Source organism: Zophobas morio, unplaced genomic scaffold (assembly GCF_036711695.1).
Source record: "Zophobas morio isolate AGI-343-1 ecotype UQ-CSIRO unplaced genomic scaffold, CSIRO_AGI_Zmor_V1 ptg000002l, whole genome shotgun sequence".
NCBI lineage: Eukaryota > Metazoa > Arthropoda > Insecta > Coleoptera > Tenebrionidae > Zophobas > Zophobas morio.
This window is the reverse complement of record NW_026972107.1, coordinates 15,894,818-15,918,620: the sequence shown is the minus strand read 5'-3', so window position 1 is coordinate 15,918,620 and position 23,803 is coordinate 15,894,818. Positions and strand designations below refer to the sequence as shown.

Genomic DNA, 23,803 nt, shown 5'->3' with positions numbered 1-23,803 from the left:
AATACGAAGACACCAAACAGACAGACAGACAGACAGACGGACGGAAACGGGAGACTACTTTTTTCATACTCGAGGGGTCATGAAACGTCGAGGAAATATAAAAGTGCCCATTCGTCCGATGGACTCGATTACTATACTTCCTTAGATTACTTACGCTCGGAAAGTAAAAACAGCAATTTTCCAGATGACGAATTTTGTTTCGCGCCTACTTATTGTTTCGTTTATCATTTTCAAGGATTCCTTTTTTCTTTTTCCGCCAAATTCAGAAGCCTGTATGCGCTTTCTGTACTCTTTACTTTTAATATATCCGTGTTTATTACTTCTGTCTGTATTTTCATCTCGAGCTTAAGGTAGCAAGTACTGTAATAATACTGTAATTATTATTCAGCGAAGGGCTAGTTTCACGTTTTCTCGACGTATCGTCAACCCTAGAGTAAGGAAAAATGGGTCGCCCGTTTCCATCTGTCTGTCTATTTATCATCTGTCTGTGTCAATATCGTATAGATAGTAAAAACAGTTTGTATTTCATCATTTCATCTTAATTGCTTTTGTTGTTTAGATTTAGTTAGATATTATTCCTGTAATTGGGTAATTCCTGTTGGAATAATAAAATTATTGTTATTATTATAATTAAAAAAAAAAGAAAAGCCAACATCTCAACATTTTGCATAAATAAGTACACATATGTAATTCACTTTTTATAAAATAACGTACCCTTATACTTTTGATTTATGAATCCACTTTGACTTTTTACCTTACTACAATAATATTTTATACGAGTACAAACTAAAGTACGACTACCAGAGCGGTAAAACGATGCAGTCTCCTCATGTAACGAATGTTCAAAAACTTCGTGAAATGTTTTTTATTTTTTAATTATCAACTGACTTTATTAATGCTACTACAAGTCTTCTTTCCTATTATTTCCGTTTTCAAATGTTTCAGTATCCTTCGGAAAATCGTCAAAACCGATTTTCGAAAAGGGACAGAGCTTTTCTGTACAATGAAGTCGAAATGCCCCAATACATATTTTACAACAAAATTTTTCTAGAACGACACTTTCATCAGTTTCCAGCTGTTCTATATTAAAAAAATTATATAGAAACTTCTCGTTTTCAACAGTTCTGTCCTATCTGATTTGTCCTAATTTCTATAATTCTGAATTACATATGTGTTTCTTTAACTCCAATTTTGTGGTGCAGTCTGCTTTCTTCCGACTCCTTTTCTTCCAAATGAAATTTTTAAATTTATCAACTAACTTATGCTTGAAGTGCAATCGTAAGATTAAAGTCAAAATTTCTTTTATACCTTTTAGTTTTCAAACAGAAGGCTTCTGTATATTTTTCAGTAGAAATTATTTAACTTTTTGTTTGGCCTCATGTCACACTAAAATTGGACACTTTGTATGAGAAATGTGGATAATTGAGAATCAAGATTAGACACAGAAAATAATAAAATTGTATAAAGTGGACCGGACCGGATCTGACCGGACCTGACCGGATCTGACCGGATCTGACCTGACCTGACCTGACCTGACCTGACCTGACCTGCCCGACCTGGCCTGACCTGACCTGACACGATTGGACCTGACCTGACTTCATCATTGTATAAAGTGATAGTTGTAAAAAACCTTATGTGTACCATATTTTACTGTTTCAAAACACCGTTTTAAATAATCGACAAATTGTATAAGCGTTTGAGTAATATTTTTTTGCTAATTCGTTTAGTAATTTCATAGTCAATGCAAAAAACTAGGAACGAATGAAGCGATAAAGAGCTCTGTTTAAATATAGCACACAACAATTCTTTTTACGTAATTAATGTCACAAGAATGTACTAAAACCTCACAAGTGATTGTTTTTCGCGATTACGATGTTACGGTTTTACGAGGTGACTTTATTATCACTCTCGTTGTTTTAAACTAATGGATTTAAATAAAATGAAATATTCACCGAATCAAAACGTAATTTCGCACTTACCGATAAAGTGCTGGAGAAATAAAAGAGGCAATAAATATAAAATGAATTATTGATGATCCATTCTTCAGACCGCTTACAAGTAAGGGGCGTAAACGTAACAGTAAGCAGGAACGGGAGCAGGATTGCTGCATATGTTCCCCATACTTTATGCATTGATTCCAGTCTGTTCCGCAGGGCTGTTTTATGGCCGCACTGAACGACTGTTTCATACCATCTACCCGGAATATTTATTATCTGGCGTATTGTTTTACCCACACCGAGAGAATAATTCTCAGTTGTGTGCATCTCCGCAAAAATTAACGATATCTCTTCATGTGCCTATATGTCGTAAATATTCAAGATTTATGGCAAGAAATAAGCACTCCGGAGAATATTGCACTTTTTATGTAATAACAGAGCAGGATTTTTTCAGGACGGAGTAATAATTCTGTCGGAGTGATGTGTTTATACACTATGCCGACAATTAAATTTAATACTAGAACAGGCTCTAGAAAGCAAATTTCAGAACTGATTCCTCTTTATATTTATATTAAACAGTAGACTTGTTTAAGTCTACTAAATTAAGGCGTCACCAAATTTTTGTATGTATTGAATATTTTCTAATCGTTTTATTTAACAGAACTGTAACCACATAGAGTATCTGAGGCTTTTCTACCGTCTGTCTGGGATTTTGGTGGAACTCGAGTATTATAAACTCCCAAAGAGAGATTATAATATACAACAGTGTTTGGTCAGGATGCTGTACATTGTACTTTCAGGAGATTTTGGGCGAAAATCTAACTTTGTATTTTATCCTAAGATTCTTACTTCCCACTTATCAGTATAAAATTAATATTTAAATAAAAATAAGGTTATGTTCAACATCATCACAAATTTCCTGTATTAAGTTTCCACGTGAAACGCCTTTGCATTGCTTGTTTAACTTTAAGGGAATCAGGACAAATATTTGTTTCTAGAGGACGTGAACACAATAAATATTTTCAGAGAAGCGCAACCCCAAACTGTAAAACTTACAAAAAATTCGATTTGGTATAAAACCGTCGTCATCTTTATGTTCATAATATGGGCCTCTAGTCCTCCACTTTAATACACTTCGAATTTTATTGCCGACATATTTTCCGTATCAATTTTATAGTTATAGATATCGACCCAGTTTTATTTTGTCCTTTTATGAGCCGACGTCCTAATCCAAAATCATTGCAAATTCAATATTATTTACGTGCTCAGAAACCTCATGCTGAATGTCGAATCTTGACTTCCATGTTTACGGAAAAACGAGACTTCCGCAATAAAAAGCCGCTCGCGGACAGTGGCGGCGGTCCATATTTGGAGTAGGCAATTTTAAGTCCTTATTTAAATTTTCTTATCGAAACGTTTCTTTGAATATTAAATAGCGAACAGACGCTTTTCCGACTAATCAATAACCCGGCGAAGTCACTTTAATTTCACCTAAACTCAGTCGGGTCGGCCAGACCCCTGAGGAGCGCCGCTGCCGCGGACTCCAAGATCTGTTTAGTAATCACGACGTCATGGAGGTAATGTCCATCTGGACCCCGCTCACGCACATGGATGGAAATCCTCGGCATGATTCGATTCTGATGACCATTCCGTCGTCTTTTGTAGTGAGATTGGTGAGTATTGTTCCGACACCGATACCATTTTTAGCCGCGTATTGTGTTCTCGACGTTCCCTTCGCCGGCCGGTTTCCCATTTCGCTCAAGAAAAACCATTTATCTGCTTAACTGGATTTCAATCATAGTCAAAAACCGGTGATTTATAGTTTTCCGCAATTAATACAAGTTGCTATTTTAACTTTCTCGGGTGATTTATTAAGTGGCAACGCGAAAAAAATGGTCGCATGCATTCACAGGCTTATTGCCAAAGTTGTGAGTTATGGTTCCAGTAGACTCATTAAACAGACTTACATGATTTAAGACGCCCATTTACAATATTCTTTGTCAAGTGCTGAACCCGAACCGGGAGCGGTTTTTTAACGTTAAGCAACACTTTCGCGCATACAGAGGTAATTACTCGAAATGTTTCTCTTCAGCACAGTTTCACGGCAGCAAGACTGTTTACAGAATGATTTATTCAGACAGTAAAAAATATGACACGTAACCACTTTTTTATCAATCAGTTTAACCATGTTCCCGTAAAGGTTACTTTTGAACGCGTTGCATGCATAATTTTTTCGCCGAATGGTTAAACAAGTCAAAAGTGACGCCCTCGTCGCCAGCCAATGTTACTTTTAGGAACTAATCCGCAGACTAGCCACCAAAGGCTATCGACAGAAAAACCCTGTTATTACTACGCGAAAATGATACCGCGGTCAAGTTCGAGGGACTCTTAATTGGCCTGTGTGAAATCCGATGTTATCGGTGCGTTCAGCAGCGGTCGGGAGTGCACCACCTGCTAAGATACGTCTAATAAATCCATCAGCTTCTAACCGGGTGTCGACGCGATATCTCCAACTACTAACCCTACTTACCGGCAACAAATCACGCTGATATGCCGCGAGGTTAACGAGAAAACAAACGGATCGCTAATGGGAAACAAGATCAGGGCCGGACTATTTGTTTATCGAAGACGTTAATCAAGCATTGTTCATCGCTTCTTCTCACGTGTTTGTCAAGACGCCGCCGCCTGTAAAGTATAGCGATTCGCTGTGATTAAGATCGCTAGATGTAGTTAAACTTCCTGGAGACGAAGGAAGGGTACAGATCTAATTTTCGCAGAGAGAGAACGCATGAGAGAGATCGTATATTTTCCCGATGATGAATGAGACACATACTGGTTTCTATAACGTACAATACCGATACTGACACTAAACATGCCGCCATATTGTACGAGCAACGTGTTAATACAATAGACATACTTGTAGCTAATGCTTAATTCAGGGCTGCTGCTGCTGCACTAATTAAACTGATACAAATCAAATCAGAAACTTTGCAGTAAAAAACGCATCAAAGGGGAAGTGTAAGCGAGGAGGGTTGGCTTACTATATTTTCCAGCATTGATGCAGTCACGAATTTTGAAGAAATAATCACAAACTATATTAGATTTGTCCATTTTAATTACAGGGTTAAAAATAAATTACTTCTAGGACGTCAGGTCTGAATTAAAAAAAAGAAAAATAAATTACACACTCAATATAATAACTAATTTTCTGATATCAATGTCGAGCAGAATCGGCAAGTATTATTAACGATTTTTGATAATTGTAATACCTGAACAAAACCATTCTGCGTACTACGTGTGATGGTCATTGCCGTCCGATCGCCAGCGCTATTGCAGTCGTGGCCTACAACTTCCGGAATTCTTAATAACAATTACTACTTTTTCTAGGTTTGCCTCAGTTATACGAGTTCTCCTTGTTGATGTAATTCGTTAATTTTGTTATGTATTTAATAACCTTAGAGTAAGAAGTCTATTTTTACTATGTCTTGGTATTTGCAATATACTTCTTCTGTGTACAAGTCGATGAATATAAAAATATTTTATTTGGCTGGTTTTCTTGTCGAAAAATCTTAACACTCCTACATGTTAAAATGCATTAAAAATTAAAAATGACTGTTTAACATCACAATTTTCGTGATGATCTTGATTTATCGCCTGACGTCGCGCCGTCGTTTTTAATATTTGTCTGATTAATGCCCGGCTTTGCCTAACTCTGGTTATGACTCACCTGAATGCTGTGCAAAAAAGTTCAATTGGAGTGTAGAAATGCAGTTTAAAGTTCATGGTACCATATGATCGAAAAATAGTCGTGTAATAGGCCATGAAATTTATTTTTAAAACAATGATGTTGGCAACACAAATAATTTTTAAAAAAAGGGTGAAATAGCCACAGTATAAATTTTATAGCACCTTTTCCTTATAACTAATCTAGAGGAGGATGACGAAGAAAATAAAAAATAAATAGAATAGAAGCAAAAAGAAACCTAAAAAGGGCATATCAGCAGGACAAGATTGGCGATGAGGTCGCTTTCACGTCACGGGGGCGGTATCTCCCATGAGGGCGGTTCTTCGGAAAGGGAACACCTGGAGTACTCTAACCCGGAGAAACGGTTCTCTAGAGGTCTCGTGAGTGGTCGCGACAGACATAAATAATAGTCCTGTTTAAGTTAAAAAAATAAACGGTCTTCATTTTCTACCACGTTATAACGGCTAAGATAGAAAAAGTGATCTGATAAAACAGATAACAAAAAAAACCTAAAAATGGGTCACGGTCATCCTTCGGCCTTCTTGGCGGTGTCTCTTCTTTGAATGGGACTTCTTCGGATCCTGGGGAGGCGCCGTCGCTGAAACCAGGATCAGACGGAGATGGTACATTAAAAGAGGACGATGGTGTGTTTAACGATACGTGCACTAGGAATAGGCGAACGGAACATGTAGGACCCAACTCGGTACTTAAGGTATCGAGGACACTTACATTGGCACTAGCTTCTTGCTCTTTTCGAACATCCTTTTCTCTTTTCCACAGCTCTCCCTTCAGTCTAAGACTCAATAACGGTTTCCAGTCTCACGTTTTTGGTTCATTACAGTAGTTATACCTATAAATATAAATTTAAAAAAGAAAATAAAATTGAGAACAACAATGTAGAGGCACATTTCTAAGCACTGTGCTAAAATTATACAAAAGGTTAGACAATAGAGTGAAAGTGAATGAAGAAGAGCAAATAGAAGAACAAAACGACTATCGGAAATTAAAAATACATGGATATAAAGAAAACCAACGTAATAACAAAACCGACTTGGCAGCAAACAACAGTATAACATTTATCCCCACAATACCGAAAACACAAATTGATTGTCGACGCGTTTCACCAACAACATTGACATTATTTAGACATAGCTAAACTAAAACTAAATTACAACTTGTAGGTCTTCACCAGTGGCGTAGAGGGACGATTAATATTAACTACATTTTTCCTTTTAAAAAATTCCGTTCGTACATGTCCCGAAATTTACAGTTATTGACAAATTTAACAAAATTAATTTTTAATGTTATTTCTACATATTTTGTTTATTAATAGGTATTACCTATTATAAAAACTAAATCTTAATCTACCAATTATTTCTACCACTCTTTCCCGTCTCCGACTCCACAAGAGTGTAGAGGACGAGTTCGGGATGGGTCCATAATCTGAATTCATTACATTATCTTTGTTCTTAAAAATGTCTAGACTTTCGTGAATATTCAAAAAATTACAATTAATGACAGCTTTAACTAACTTTAAACAATTTACGTTTATTCTATGATCATTTTCAAAAATGTCTTGACCAGGGCTTGATTTTTTCAAATCTTGCGAATTTAAGGTGAGTTCTTTGAATCTCGTGATGATCGACATTTTTGTTTGCCCAATATATTTTTTATTACAATCCTTACAACTTGTTTAATAAAGTCCCGACTTTTTATTAGGCCCTGAAAATGTTTTCCAGCCCTTTTGGCACTGAAGGAGCAAAAAGGACTGTAGCCAGAAACATCATCTCTAGTTCTCCTGTTTGAAAAGTAGATGATTCAGCGATCCATTTTCTAAATTTAAATTTATTAATTACTCTATTAACTAGATCAGTTTCAAAACCGTTAAAACAAGTGAATTGCCCGTTGAATTGAAAAATATTCTGTTTCATACAGATGTTGATCAACTAGATATATTCCTTCATGTTTGTTGCTCCAAATCGTTTTGGACCAACAATTCTTAAAATAAATTAAGATTTGCGATATTAGGCCACTTGGAACAAGAGAACAAATGTCGAACGAAACTAAAACTAAATTAAAATAATGAAATATTTCTCACTGTCTTCCAAAACAATGTCTTTAATGTGATTAGTAAAATCTAGGAATATTAATTCCAGAGACAACTGAACGCATCAATTTACCAGGTTTGTGAATTTTGGGCAAACAGTACAATTTGGAAACTACAGGGTTAGCAATGTACAACTTAAGTCTTAGTACGAGAATAATAAAGTATTATTTACATATTTTGAACGTGTTGTTTACTTCTCTGTCCATCTTTGGTAATGGATTTTTAACAATTGACTCATAAAGACCATTCGCGATAAGAAGATTGACCCTATCAAATTAATCCCCTTTATCTAAAATAACGACTTTATTACCCTTGTCGGCTAACATAAAAGCAATCTTTCTCTCGTAAACCTTTGATCACTTGATAATTGTCAACGGGGTTATTAAATTTTTCACCGGTTTTTACATTTTTCATTATGACGTGTTTATTGGCCTCTCGAACAATATGTTTCGAAGGTTCATGGAGTGGAAAGAGTCCTAATTAGGATATAAATACGCGTCTAGTTGTAATTGAACTTTAGGTTAGGTTTATCTAGATAATCCCAATGTGGTTGGCGAAACGCGTCTACAAGTATTTTGTGTGTTTTCTGTATAAACGTTATATTATAATATTATATACAGCGCACCGAGTGATCGAAAATATTCTTGGTTGCAAACCCTAAAAAAATGGTATTCTTATTAAAATTAAACCTGTCAGTGTTGCAGTGATTTTGGGCATAGCTGGCGTATGCCGGGCAGATGAACTCGTAAACTTGAAAGTTCGTGAAATTGAGGACGTGGGAATATCGTTAATCATCACCAAACTATTCCCAACGCAATGAATAAAACCCCAAGAACATTAGTAGTTAACAAGTATCAAACGAGGTCTGAATATGTCTAATTTATACCGCAAATAAGTCGATTTTTTTTATTCTGCAAAGTAGGAAAATGTACCGTCCAACCAAATGGAAAAACACGATTTAAAAAATGCTGAGTACGGTGGCCACCCAGTACAAACATATACACCGGTCACTGCTTGTGTAGATATTCAGCAATTCTGGCAAATTAAATATCACAAGTAATATTGAGAATACTGTTATATAACTTGTAATAAGGAACCTGTTTTTTTTTTAAACTCAATCTTCCAATTGAACTGTTGAAACTTCTTTTTAATTTTAATGTTCTAGAAAACTGTTTCTATTCCCGGTCAGACAAAGAAACTTTCGTTGAACAGTGATACTTATCGGCAATGTGAATATATTTCATGATATACCTAATAACCTAATCTCAAAAACGACGTCGTTACACACTCCTGAATATAAAACAGTCGCGCCTAAAAAACCCTATCAACTCAGGTCACCATAACAATAAATCATAAAAATTTAATGACACATGCATAGTAATAACGTGATCCGTTAGTGGCTCGTAAGTTCCAGCGAAAATGTGGCAAAGATGCATTCCATTCGGTATTTATGGTATAATGGCAGAGCGCTAATGTAGTTGTTATAAATTGAAAATGTCTGCACCGCAGCGACCACAACCATAAACTAGTCCCGAAAGCCGACCGCAAACCTAACCTGCGTTGATAGCTCACATGAGAGCAGGTACAAGGCAGACTTGAACGCCTTACCACGTCTGGTGGCTGCTTTATACATGCAGCAGGGGCCACAGTATTTCGCACTTCTGGCTTTAGATCAAAAAATGAATTATTTCCTGCTACAGTACGCCATCCGTTCATAGCCATCAATAAAGGGACTTCCGTCAAAGGTATTTTCATAAATCCAATATCCCAAACAAAATTACATTTGCATAATCTTCCGATTATGTCTGCTCCCCTATCCTGTGCGCAGACCTAACCCCGCAAAACAAAAAACAATCTGCCAGAGGAAAGCCGCCTGCAATTACACAAGACTGAGAATTTAAAAGGACGAACACTGCGTTATTTTCAGGATACGTGAATTTGGGTGTAGTTTTTTTGTAATATTTTATTTTTCGAGGACAAGGTTTCAGTCTTTCTTTCAACGTAGTCAAGAAGTTTAATAATTCTAGCATCCTGCAACGGCAGTATTTTATTTGTCCCCAATTTGGTTGGCGAAACGCGTCCACAACTGATTAAAAAAGATTCCTCATTACATTTGGGTTATAAATAAAAAAAGCGAGCGCGTTGTATTCTTTGTGTCCTGAGCGTAAAAAGAGAATAGATGTTAGTCTTCTTTGCCCTTTTTAGCGAAGCTTCTGTATTTAACATAATGGAAATTAGACCCTGTATCAACAACATCAAAGACGTAGGACCAAGCAAGACTTTCTTCTTATTTAGGACAACCGAGCGAATCGTTTAACAACACAAGCTTCCGCAGAGGATCGGTCCTAACAAGAGACCGCTAGATAATTACTTTAGAAGCTGCGGTGTCATCGACGACGTCTTGTTAAAACTTGTTACTGTCACCGAGTTTATGTTTGTCTTTTGTTCTGTGTACGAAATTAAGGGTTTCCTTGTAGAAAATAATTTCGATTCTTACCAAGACTCCATTCAATTAGCTTTAATTAACAATGAGACGTCAAGGCGATGGTTGGATTTCATTCCTACCCCCTAACGCGTTCTCATAATTGCATCAGACGCGGCGGTCGGCCTTTAATGAGTGATCGAACCCTTGAGATGCCTCCTAGGAATTTTGGACCGACTCTGTAGTGTCGTTCAGACGAATTTCACTGTCAATTTACATGGATTTTGCCAGTTGAAGTATTACACGCATCGGAAAGTCAATTTTCAAACGCCTCCAGTCACGCTGCAAATGCCATCAGACTCCCACTCCTGACAGGGTTAACCTTAATAGTGGCCCCAAGGAGGTTTGGCGAATTTTTTCTCGCTTAATTGGTGGAGTTGAGTATTTCAACCAAGTCCTAGGGTACGAGGAGTGTTCAAAAAGACTGAAACAGGTATCGTGTAGGTATACCATACACATAGAGCATCAGTCGTACTGTTTCCTGAACGTCACTCGTACACTAATCCGGGACAATTTGTTTTGTTATTGTTAGTCTAGTGGGTGTGGTGGTAGCATACCGCAATAGTGTCTATTCAGGTGTTGTCCCATTGTTATTAGCCACTATTATATCCTGCGTAATACAGCAACAACACCGTGAAATGGAGAGTTTCACTTTAACTTGTACGGCTTTGAGAATGAATCGACGTGTGTGCTGCAAATTATACGCTTACTTGGCGGTATTTAGATCGTCTGAATATGTTCTCAAATCGCTTTTGTATTGTGCTGGAATCAGTTACAGGACCCAATGTTGGACGAAAATTTTAAACGCCAGCGTTTTAGAGCAGCTTATGCCAGAATTTAGCGGAGCACGAGCGGTAATCGCGCTTCCAACCAAACCCACTTCACTCGCTCGGTTGAAAATGCCCACTTATAGACAAATATTTTGTGTAGGTCATAGTTAACCAGTTGACAATGGATTTAAGTCACTGGAAAATCGCTGGAGTAAACTAAAACCACGCTTTTGTTTTGTCGATTCTTGCCTCAGAAAATAGTCAGAAAATTAATAAATATTTAATGAGGAAATTATAAATTCAGTGAAATGAATTTCATGAACTATCCACTTCCTCTTGATTTAATTAAACACAGAAAAATATTTTAATGTGAAGTAAGAACTTTCTTTTTTCCGACTGCCCAACTAAAATTATTTCATACAGGGTTTTTATAAATGATTCTCATTATGCGTCATTATGACAATTCACAATTGTCATTAATTTCATTTTTTAACCTGTCATTTAAAGTCATCGTTTTTATAGTTTTAACGTTTTTCAAGTGTGAATTACAGTAATTCTCAAATCAACAACACTTTCATTGTTATGTTTTATTATCGCAATAGGACATTCGTAAAGGGAGAGTGTGTGTATTCTGTGACCGGTTGTAAGCAAGAATATCTCTGGCCAAATACCGTGATTTGATAATTCAAGAAATATCGTTAGAAGCTGATATTAGAGATGTAATCAACAGATTTGTTCGAACTGGCAGTATAGACAAAGGGAAATCTCCTGGAGGACCCTCAGTATATGAGCAAGTTACTGATGATTTGAGACAACTTAAGCACAATCCACAAACATCTTTGACATGATTTTCTCACCAGTCGGGAGTTCCTGTTGCAACATGAAATTGAACAATGGGTCCAAAGTATTGACCAAAGAATGTTAGAGAATATTTCTGAAATTAAACAGAAAGTGAACATATGCCTTGAACAAAAGGGTGAATATTTTCACTATTTATTGTGATGTTTAACCGCAATAAATTTGTTTAACGAATTAGTTTTATTTTTTAATAAGATATGAACCAGTTATACAGATGCATGTAGTATTTATTCTGAGTCTTTCGGCATTTTGTAAAATCCAATACTGAGAGGCGGCACATTTCCATGACCTACTTTGACCCTATAGTCATTTATAGAAACCCTGCATAAGTCGTTTAAAAGTCTATGCAAAAATTGTTATTTAGGCTGAACTTTATTGTCGCATCCCAAACATCCTACCAAAATGTATCATGTGAACAAAATTTTAAATACCGAAAAAAATTCAAAATTTAGCCTTGAGTTGTGATCGTCAACAAAATGGAACCCTACCTTGTGTTTTTGATGGATGGACTCTGATCAAGGCGATCGATCACTTCTTAGTTTTCAACATTACGTTGTCTTGCGAAATTCACGAACTAAAACACATACTCATCTTCCGGTACAAGGAATGTTACATTGTATTAGAACCATGAACAATAAAAAATCTCGAACCGTAAATTTACAAAAAACAAAACAAAAATTACACGCATTGATGAATTCTCCGAAGTTTCACAGCATTTCAAATTAGAAAATCATTAATAGATAAAGTTGTATTGCCCTGATTCGTTTTGTTTAAACAATTGCTTTTTTATGAAATTTAACAATGTCATCAAAATACTTGTTTTGGATTAATGATTATATTTGTTATTGTATTAAAATAATTTTTGAGCTGTGTTATTTTTCTATATTTATGACTTTAATGACACTAATTGTGCTTATTTTTTCCAATAAATGCTTCCACTTAATAATTTTCCTTGTTACAGTTGCTTGTTATTGAAGGATTAAAGTCGTTGAAAAATTGAAAACTATACAATATGAAAATTAGTTCAACTCAAGTACCCATTAAATATTCTCTTCACAGTCCTTACTAGTTCTTTAATTGTCAGTTTTAAAACTTATTCTGTCTTGATGCTACGTCAAAACTAACCACACAAATTTTCAATTTTTCGCCTACATCTCGAACTGTGCCCCCTGAAATATAACTGCAACAAACCAGAGCAGCATATTGGGAAGACACGGGGGATGATAGACTTATTTTCAAGAAAATAAGTTCAAATCCTACAGTTTCCATGTCTGGAACACTTTATATCCAAAAGATTCATAGAAGGGACTATTCATGCGATACACGCCAATACGGCCAAAATTGAATTACATCAATTTCGTCAGTGAAACCAGCCGAGTCGTTTTGCGAGCATATAACTCAGACTGTCGATAATTTCGAACAAAACTTTCAAATATAACAGTGTATATGGCGACAAGTTGATTTATTTGATTATACGAATAAATATTCCAGAGGTGCAACAGCCCCGATACGCCATCGCCATTACTATGCGAAGTCTCCAATCGCTGGAAGGGATCCAAAAGCGGCTGATGTTACTTCTTTTTATCAATATTTCTCCTTTTTTCGCTCGCTTATTGTCGCGAATATTACAGAAGCCTGTAGAACATGGTATCGAGCTACTTTTGTGGGGCAACCTATAAATCCATCAAATGTGCCGGTTATAACCGAGTTTCAAGACTATTTAAATCTTATCGCTTGAGTACATGTACATATCAAGCAGCTTTCTTGCATTAATTAAGTTTTTATCGTACAATGTTTACAGTTGAACAAAGGATTAATTACTAGTTTACACAGTATTGAAACGCGCACGTGACCTGTGCATCGACGGACAAACTGGAAATTTCATTTTTGGGACGACATCATCAGATTTTTGACCGACATTTCGTATTCTGCAAGCTGTGGAACGTCGAAAAAATATGAAACGGATGTAGATGTAAACAAACAGATTTGACCCAAATTCGACGCTTGAAGAACAGCCTCGACGGTGGTATTACTTTTGAGAGGTCTTCCGGGTGGATTGAAAGGTAAAAGGTCAACACCTACACCACGAATAGCAATCCCTTCTAATTTTCACAGACGGCTATAATTCAACGTATCAAACGCTTTTGAAAAACCAAAGTAAATCCCTTCAGGCGACTCATTTTATCAACACAGAGTGCAATGATTTAAAAATTGAATTCTACATTAAGCGACCTTTCACACACTCTGTAGAGTGTAAAATATGATTTGTTTTTGCAGACCGTTTGAAAAACTAATTGGACGAAACCGGTCTATAGTTTCGAGGAAATCCTATTTAATAATGTTATGGCGAAAACGAAGTTTCGAGATTGAATTTGCATCGATCGGAGCGATTTCGCATGAAAATAATAAAATGCAGTAATTGGGCCCTTAGAGAGTCCCTGCATGTCGAACTTTTTACGATCTAGATATTGGATTGTCCTTTACAGCCGCACCGAGCCCGCATTTACGAGCAAAGTAAAAATTATCGTAAAAGATGTGTGTGTATTTGTCACGACAGGAATAGAAGCTTTTAACATGGAATTTTCATGATATTGTACATAAAGCGACCACTAAACGTGTTTGTTTCATTAATTTTATGAGCATCCCTCGTTACTGTTATTTTTTGGCGGGGAATTTTCTGCTTTCCATAAATAACAACCCGGCGTAATATTTGCGAAGAAAAGTCACGTTTGGCAAACGATATTTGCTCGTATATTCCGGGCAACATCTTAACTGAACTCGTCGCTTATCACAGCAATCTACAAACCCAATTTCCGAGTAGGAATCGATCTCTCAAATCAGCGCTTCCATGTAGCCCCACTATCAGCTTGTCACGCTTTTGCATCTCCTCCATATTTTATAGGCCGTTCTTCGGCACGACCTCCTTATCTTTCTGTCAAACTTATGTGTTCCGTCTCTGCAGCGACATGTGTCGCCTCACAAAATCTGCTTCGACGTTATTTATTCCTGCCGATTTCTCTTTTCTTTTGTTTCAACAAAGACCAAAGGAGAAGTTCCACGGATGAGGGATTCGCAAGCCACGGGATGGGACCTTTGAACTTGCCTCATTAATAATAAAATACCCCAATTACGACAACTTTAATCGTGCAGAAGGAAATGCAGAGTTCGTGAAACAAAACTCGAAGAGTGGGAACAGGGACGATATTTACGAAAATGTATAGAAACTTTTGTAGATTACTAAACCAGAAATTGGATTTAGTTCTTGGGGTTGGTGTGCTGTGGTCTAAATTCCACTCATCCAATAGCCTTCTTTTATTTTATCTGATCGAACGTGCCAAGTACAACATTTTTATTTTCCGGGCGATAGCAGGAAAGATAATGCAATAGAATCATTCTGACGAATGGTTAATGTCACGTTTTATAAACGTTTTACACCCTATAGAAAACGAAAACGCAGGTCAATTTTGTTTTCATTTATTTTTCAGTTAACGTTGGAACTTCACTAATCGTCTAGATATCCTTACTTCTTCTAATTCTGTACATCATTTCGGATCTAAAACATTATTTCCTACAGAGACAGTCGTTTTAAAGTAATTGAACCAACGTTTCAAATAAAACACCTGTAGACGAACTTGACCTCATTAAACAATTTTTTCTTTTTCACAAAAATGCGCCAGCTGTCGTGAATGTCGTCCCTTTATCGAATGGACCAAAACAAATTCGACTCATTTAGGATCCTTCCAATAAAACGCAGCTCTTTTTATAACTCCAACTGCAACGTCAAAATAGCTGTAGCTATTGAAGGGCGTTAACTAACTTTTTTTTCCTATTACTAAATTTTCTTAAAATCAAAGGTAATCTTTGAAACGCAAACAAAATACAACATGATTAGAAAGTGCGTAAGTGGTTGCTTCGATTAATTTCAGAATGTATAATCCCCTATTCCATTAGCACTAAACCCTAGTAGCCCTTAAAGTTCCCTATTTTATTTTTCCGACTCGAGTTATAAACTCCTCCAAGTCGGTCCCTGCATCGATCGAAATTTGATTCTCCTAAAAGTTTATAGTAAACAAATGAAGCATTAAATTTTACAGCTAACTCTTTACGAGGCGCAGCTCATAGTTCTACCCCTGCAGAACGATTGTGTGCGCAGTAATAATGTTTTATGCCTCATTACATAACGACGGCATAAACTTCAAGACACACGTGCCTCGTGTCTTTCAACAACTTCACATCAAAGTCAGGCCTAATCGATAGTTTCCAACGTTTTTTGCCACCTGTGCCTTGTTGCCAAATTAACCTCACTTCAGCCCGAGGCTGGCGTTGATTAATTTCGCAATAAACCAAATTTCGTTGATTGTGTATACCTAACTTGTGTAAATGAGCCGGAAAAGCGCTACATGCGAATTTCCCCCAGCAATTAATAAATTAATATATAGTAACAATGGAGCAGCCGAGTATTTTATTAACTAAACATCCCCTGTTTTTATTGAAAACGTTCTCGCTTTCGATGTTCGGGAAAAGGTATTGCACATCACGAATGTTCTTTTTCTTTATATCGAATCGGTCTGAAAAATTATTTCTTTTAACCGCCGAGGCACACACTTTTCGGATAACAAAGTTTCAAATAACGATACATTTAAAACTATAATCGTTAAAAATACAGCAAAATTACCCATAAACAATTCCTAATGGAGATAACCTGCGACATGTTTCGTATATAGCAGGTATAAAATTGCGTAAATTACAATTTCAGTTTTTAAATATTTTTGTCTAATTTGGCGTGAACTACGGAAATGTTGTAATAGTATTTGTGCTAACTCCTAGAATGTGAAAAAGTAGGTGCCCGTTTGCGTTGGTCTATCCACCGTCTATCGTCTGTTGACGATCTATAGAATTTCGAAAGTTGCTTCTAATTAATGCACCTCATCACTTGATCTTAGTACCCGTAATGCTAGAAATCTTGCCTGAATGCCGATCATTTCCGGGTCAGTGGTGTGTCTAAAATATAAAGATATATATGGATCACGACCGTATAATAGTTAGCATATATCCGTGTATCCCTCATCAAATAGGGTTTTGGAAACGCTGATTTTATTGACATCTGTTCGCTTGTTAACTTGTTAATTGTCATTTATAAAAGACTTATGAACGGAAGTCTCTAATTTAACGCGAATGATTTTCGTACTACGCGGTAAAGGCGCTAGATGTAAAAATACTTTCCAACGATATAGGGATTATCAAAAGTGTTGAAGGGGGTCGGTGTTGACAGTGACAGCCACGGTGGGGGTTCTAAGTAGGGGTTGTGACGTACGTCAGTGTCGAGCCTTGGATCGACTAGTGCCCCTGACGACACGCCTGACTCGTCTTGGTGTGACGAGGGTTGGCGTCTTCTGCGGGGACGGTTGCTCGGGCGCCAGCTCGCTTTCCAGAGACGAAGCCAGAAAATTTTGGACTGCAGTGTCATTCCTCTGTCACAAAATGTGAAACACCTTTAAGAATTGTAACCTTATTTTTTAGTTTTGCCATTTTTGACGCTGCAGGCATGCTAACACTGGATTCGACGTGACAAATGTGACAAATCTTTTAAACTTCAAATATCAAAATGACAGGAAAATGACATCCAAGATTTTCTGGCCGCGACTGTACTCTAACCGGAGAAACGTATCTGCGGTTAAAATTGAAAAGGTTTGGCTTTTCTTCCTACCCACTAGCTGCAGAACTAAATAAAAAACTAAACTAAACAGACTAAAAAAACTTGCAGCAATTAAAAAACTGAAAATCCGATCGAGTTCGTTCTGTGGCGTCCTTGGCGGCGGCTCCTCGTTAGGTGGTACTGTTTCAGATCCTGGGGAGGCGGTGACGCGAAAACGGAGACGGTGGCGGTTGTATAGGTGTTCTCAAAGTAGCTTACACTACCCACCAGGGTACTTCTAGTAGGTACGGTGCTTGGTGGTAACGGCACTCTTTGGGGTTACCTCGGTGTTTTTGACACTTTTTCTTGCGTCTGAGCTGCCTCCCGCTCAACGTCGGCCCGGCGTGGTTGTCACGAAACCTCGGGTTCATTCGTACCCTTATCGCAGCTTACGGTCGGCCAAAAATTTTCTTCGTTACAGTTTTTGAACAAATTCCTTGAAGCTATAAACAAGAGAGCGTGGAAACTATAAACAATCGTTTCCTTTTTCCCGGGAATAGACACTTAGGGCTTATGCTCAAAATAACTCTAAATATAGCTCAGAAGTTATAAATTTTGGCAAAAAGTTTATTTTCATTTCTAGCTATAATTTGAACATTCGCTTCGTATTTTTGAACCCGTAGCATGGAGGAATCGCTACAAATATTAGAAAAAATATTAAAAGTTACGTGGTGCTATAAATTGACAACATATTAGCATCATTAATGTGTTTTACAATTCGATTTCCAAGAGGAATAACCAACGACAGGTTTGGATATGAGTTAATATTTTTCCACAAGTCCTTACAATCTTCAAGCATTCTTTCTGTTTCCCATATTTGTACTTCTCGAGCGTAAGCTAAGGAACTATTGTAATTGAGTCCATCGGGCGACTGGCTACTTACTTTTCTTTTCTCGACATTTCATGTCCCCTAGAGTACGAAAAAGTAGGTCGCCCATTTTCATTTGTTTGTCTGTCCGGCTTTTACTAAGCACATTTTATATGTATGTTATGAATATAGTGTAGATGGTAAAACGCTGATTGTTGTCCATGAATCCATCTTCAGATTTTCCCAGAAACATCTAAATTTTCGCAAAAAAGATCGAACGGCATGGGTTTCATATACTGCTATTATCTATTAAAATTTTGTATTGATCAAATCTCAAGAACGGTACACGGCAATATGTTACTATTAGTATTAGTACACTGCACACGTCGGAATTGACATAAGTTTCCTATCATGGTCACTCCAGACCAAATGCAAACAAGTGTCTTTTCGTAACATAATGCCCTCGAATCAGACAGAGGCGGGGTATGGGTGGTTAAAGTACAATACATTAATGAAATCAGAAAAACGAGCTCTCCAAGAATCTGTAAAAAATATATAGTGTTATTAAAAAAAATGGGTGTCATAGACAAACAAAAAATATATAAGATGTTAAAACACGTTTATAGGATGTGTTTTAATTTATTTAGGTTATTATAAATCAAAGCTAGCAAAATATTTTTTTATTTTTCAATGAAGCGGTATTTGTTGTACCTCAGGGGCGATGGAAATCCTGTCGATATAACTTTCGACCAATTTTCTAGCACTCCGATATTATTTCAGTTGCCCCGGGCTTCTATGATTCTTCAAATTTCTAATGTTGTCTTCTATTTCTTCTCTTGTTTATTTCTTCCTCCAGGTTTAATTACAGGCGTTCTCTTCTCCCCCTTAGTTTAATAATTCCTTGAAATAATTCCTCCATTTTTCCTTTCACGCTAATTAGTAATCTTTCTACCTCGTCTTTTATTCATGTGCACTGGTTTTGATACCCCTTTCTATATTTTTAGCTTACTTCTTCCTTTTGGAACTTCTATTCCGTTCCTCTCAATTTATTTTCATTAAATTTTGTTTCATCATAATTTTGTTCATTTCTCTTCTTATTTCTCAATAATTTTTTACTTTATTTACTCTCGTATTATCCGCTAACATCTTTTGTCTGTCTTTTCTTAGTAAATAATTCTGCTATTTTTGTCACACAGTCCACCCAGTCAGTCCAGGTACATGGAAGGAGAGGGATGCATTAAACTCCACCCTCTCACCCACCTCTGTTCACCTTTGAAAATAGGCATACACATTTTGTAGATTTGATTATAAACCGTCAGAATAAAATCGAGGCTGTATTAATAGCTTCACTTTTGGTCATCCATTGTGACCTGATCCTTCAGGTCGACATTTTCGTTAAGTCACCCATTTATGACCTAACATTTGGGTTCTTCGAGCCGAATCTTCGTTAGGTCACCCACTTATGACCTACCGCTCTCCATCATGCTAGTCTTTGTCTTTTTGTTTTCATTTCGTTACGTCCATTAAAATTTCTGTTTGGACCCTGCAGCTTCTCAAAACTTCTATTCCTTCAGCTTTTGATACTGTGACCGATCATTCTCATACTTTCTGAATGTACTTATTCCATGCTTTTTCTTGTTCTTCATTATTTGTTATCTTTTTTGTTTCCAGTCCATTCATTTTTATGTGTCAACATTACTAAGAAGTGGTCCGAATTACATTTAACACCTTTCATTCTCTGTATTCTTACATGGTCTATCTGGTTTATTGTTTTATTATTATTTATGCATCTTTCTCCGTCTCAACTGCATATGTACTTTGTATGACAATTTGTCTTTCCACAGCAAAACTTATTATTCTGGATGATCATTTTACTGTCTGCTGTGCTACCTGTCACCATTGTACAGGGTTTCTATAAATGATTATAGGGTCGAAGTAGGTCATGGAAGTGTGCCGCCTATCACTTCGTGTTTTTACTAAATGCCCAAGACGCACGACAAATACTACATGAATTTGTATACCTGGTTGCCTAAATATTTCATATCTTATGTTATTAATAATAATAAACTTACAATAAAAATAAACAAATTTATTGTGATTAAATTTCAAATGTTCTGTAACATCATTCGTTAATGCTTTGGATCCATTGTTCAATTTCATGTCGCAACTACCTCAGATTGTGGAGGTCTTCTAGAAGATTTCCTTTTGTCCACTCTACCAGTTCGAACAAAAATTTTCGTACGCAAGCACAAAGAGTCTTGAAAACGACTGTTTTTTGTCGTTTTGAGCTTGGATCTACGAGAATTACTGTAATTCAGACTTGAAAAACGTTAGAACAATAAAAGAGACGACTTTAAATTACAAGTTACATGATATTAATGACAAGTAAGAACTGCCATAATGAGACATAATTTCAACAAAGCAGGATTTTCGAAATCCATGGTCAACTACGCCCTTAGAATAATTTATAAAAACCCTTTCCTACTTTTGCGTTAACATATATTATTATCATCTTTATGTATTTTTTGATAGCCTTTCATATTCATTCTCTATTCTTTCGTAAAACTTTTGTTGTGTGTGTTACATATTGTGTAGATGGCTTCATAATGCAGGTAGTTTTATTTAAGTGGAGCACGCATGACAAAAATGAAAAAAAAACACCTTTCCACCTATTGTTCCTAGACTACTGATATGAATCCAATTTATAAAGTTTGCATCATCAGAAAAGGGATTTATGTCAAAGTCTAAATTTCTGTAATTAGAAGTATTAGTCTTACGTTTGATAGATTTTATATCAATTTTATAAAAAGTTGAAAAGATCAATGGCATCTTGGTTTGAACCTGTCTGCTGTTTTAAACAGATTATGTCAATCAATGACACCAAATCATTTCTGATTTAGGAAACCTATTTACAATTTGTTTTAAATTGGATGTTAAAAAATGCTGCTAAATTTTGTAATCTATTAGTTTGCTCACAAAACTCTATGTTTAAATCTCCCATAATAATAATATTTCGTCCACTTCAGTTGAGAGATAAGATAAATTTTACGACCTTATTATAATCTCAAAGTACAGTTAAATTTTCAAAGTAGTCGGTACTCTAGTTTTAGTAATTATCATTTCAAACAATTTTCCCCTGTTTTATTGCTGTTTTATGAAATCGCTCTTGCAAATTAAGCTTCACCATGTGCCATCGTCATTTCACTCATATAGTTCGTTACGGTTTACTAAGAACATAATTGCTTCGACGCTTCTGTTAATCTAATCACGCGTCATTCAGCGCGAATGAAACTTTAAATGAGACAGCGTACATATTTATTTAAATCACGTATTATTCCAATTTTTTGTTTCAGGTTAAAGTGATGCTGCGAGTGTCGAATCCTTGCTCCGGTCCCGGAGCCGAGGCATGTTCAAACACGTTCTTCAGCTTAGACAAACGAAAGAAACAAGTTAATCTAATTGACCCTTCGACTTGCGGGAGTTCATCAGCGCCTGAAGATCGCAGAGTTGGTGTCGCAGCGCCCAAAATGTTCGCCTTTGACGCTATCTTCTCCCAAGATGACTCGCAGGTAATTTGGGATCATTCACACTCAGGTGTAGGCAGTAACGAGCGTGTGCTAACAGCACCTGCTATACAGCTCACTCTGGCGAGCTCTCTATATAGTTGTTATCTGCTCTGCCTCATCATTTATCCCGCTGTGATTTTAACATAATTGAAATTTGTTTTGATTATGTTCGACTAAATTAACGGAATAGCAAAATGTTTATCTCGATTTACCGCGCTCGGAATAGGATAGTCAGATAGGTACGCAATGAATTGCGCGTTTATTTAGTTATCAAAAAGCAGTTTTTAATGTTGACGTTTTATTTGTAATTGAATGTTCAATGACAAATTAAAATAGTCCGATTGAAACGTAAATGTACGTGTGGGATTAGTCGTGGAAACAGGTTATTATTGATCCGTGAATAACCGAAACGAAAATTTTTATTTTTTAGTAGTACCCCTGGGATCATTTTCATTTTGCTGCAGTTTATCAATTTTAAAGTGTATGGTATTATCGCGTAGTCAGAGGTGAAACAGTACACTAAAAACGCCCCAGTTGCTGTAGAATTATTTTAAAAAACATCCAGGAAATGAATCTTAACATTTTTACTTTACTTTACATTTACTTTACTTAGAGTCAGCTAAGAAAGTATTACAATAGAACAAATTTTATAAAATAACATACACCTATACTTGTGGTTTATGAATCCGCCTTGATTTTTAATCACAATGACTTTACAAAATGTTTCTGCAATATCTGCAACGTGTTTCATTTAACCGATATCTTGCGCACATACTAAAAGAGAATACAACCAACATAACAAGATATCAACACTCATAACTAATTCTAGTCACATAATCGCAAAATTGTGACGTATTTTTAAGGTTTTCATTTATTAAACTTACGGAAAAATGTACAACTGTTCTGTTAATGAAATCATTAAAAGTAGAATGCGCAGTGCTCGTAAAAATGTTAATACCTACGTGTTATATGAGCAGTACTGATTCAGATTTAAATAAAAGATAAACATTAATGGTTATATTTCTTTAACTGTTTTCCCAAACTGTCAAGTTCGACGTTCTCTGATTTCATTGTCGATGTCTAATAAATATATTTCAGCAAAACTTCTCCTATTTTTTGACTATGAATCACAAAAAGAACGAATCCTGGATCCATTTTTTGCCGTTCGAGCGTAAGATAATAATAATTAATTAATGGAGTAGTTTTTTAAATAATCGTAATTAAATCAAAAACGGCTTACTTCAGTGCACTGTCTTGAAATTATGTTGTTGTGTTGTTGTTATTTAGTATTGCATTTTACCTTTCCAAACTCATAAATGTATCAAGCCCAAAAGTTGATGATATCATCACAAAATTTTTAAGAAAGACTTACCTGGGACCAGTATTTTTTTAAATTTTTTTTACTTAGAGAGTTATCATAAATAATCAAATTCTCAAAACAAAATTTTTTGACTCCGAAATTGTATTGCGGGTTTTTTCTTTTTGAAAGTATTTGAAAGAATTTTAAGGGTTCCTAAAGTTTTTTTAAAGATGGGATAAAATTTTTTGAAAGAATTTTGAACAAACTAGAAAACCACTAGTGTCTTGTTTTTGAAAAATTTTTAAGAAGTTTGGAGTTTATGGATTATCAATACATTTTCAAAATACGAGTATAATATCTCCATGATTAAAACACTTATTGTTATCAAATTTTAAATATAACATGTCTACACTTGTCACTATATAACGCGGAGGGACACTTTAAATATTATTATTAAATTAGTCCAAAGTTATTTCGAGAGAATTTCCCTCGCTTCTGAAATCCAGTCCAACAGATACTGCTTCTCTGAAAAATT

The 23,803-nt window shown here is 36.0% G+C and overlaps 1 protein-coding gene across 4 annotated transcripts in view; it reads left to right on the top strand.

The window, feature by feature from the left end:
- The window catches only part of LOC135128998 (kinesin-like protein CG14535), a 445,574-nt gene that overhangs the window by 372,868 nt on the left and 48,903 nt on the right, over window positions 1-23,803 (top strand). For all 4 annotated transcript variants that reach the window (XM_064056089.1, XM_064056098.1, XM_064056082.1 and 1 more), the window contains exon 6: window positions 21,756-21,971. In XM_064056089.1, the coding sequence (XP_063912159.1) occupies window positions 21,756-21,971 (216 nt within the window). The remainder of the gene's footprint in view (window positions 1-21,755; window positions 21,972-23,803) is intronic.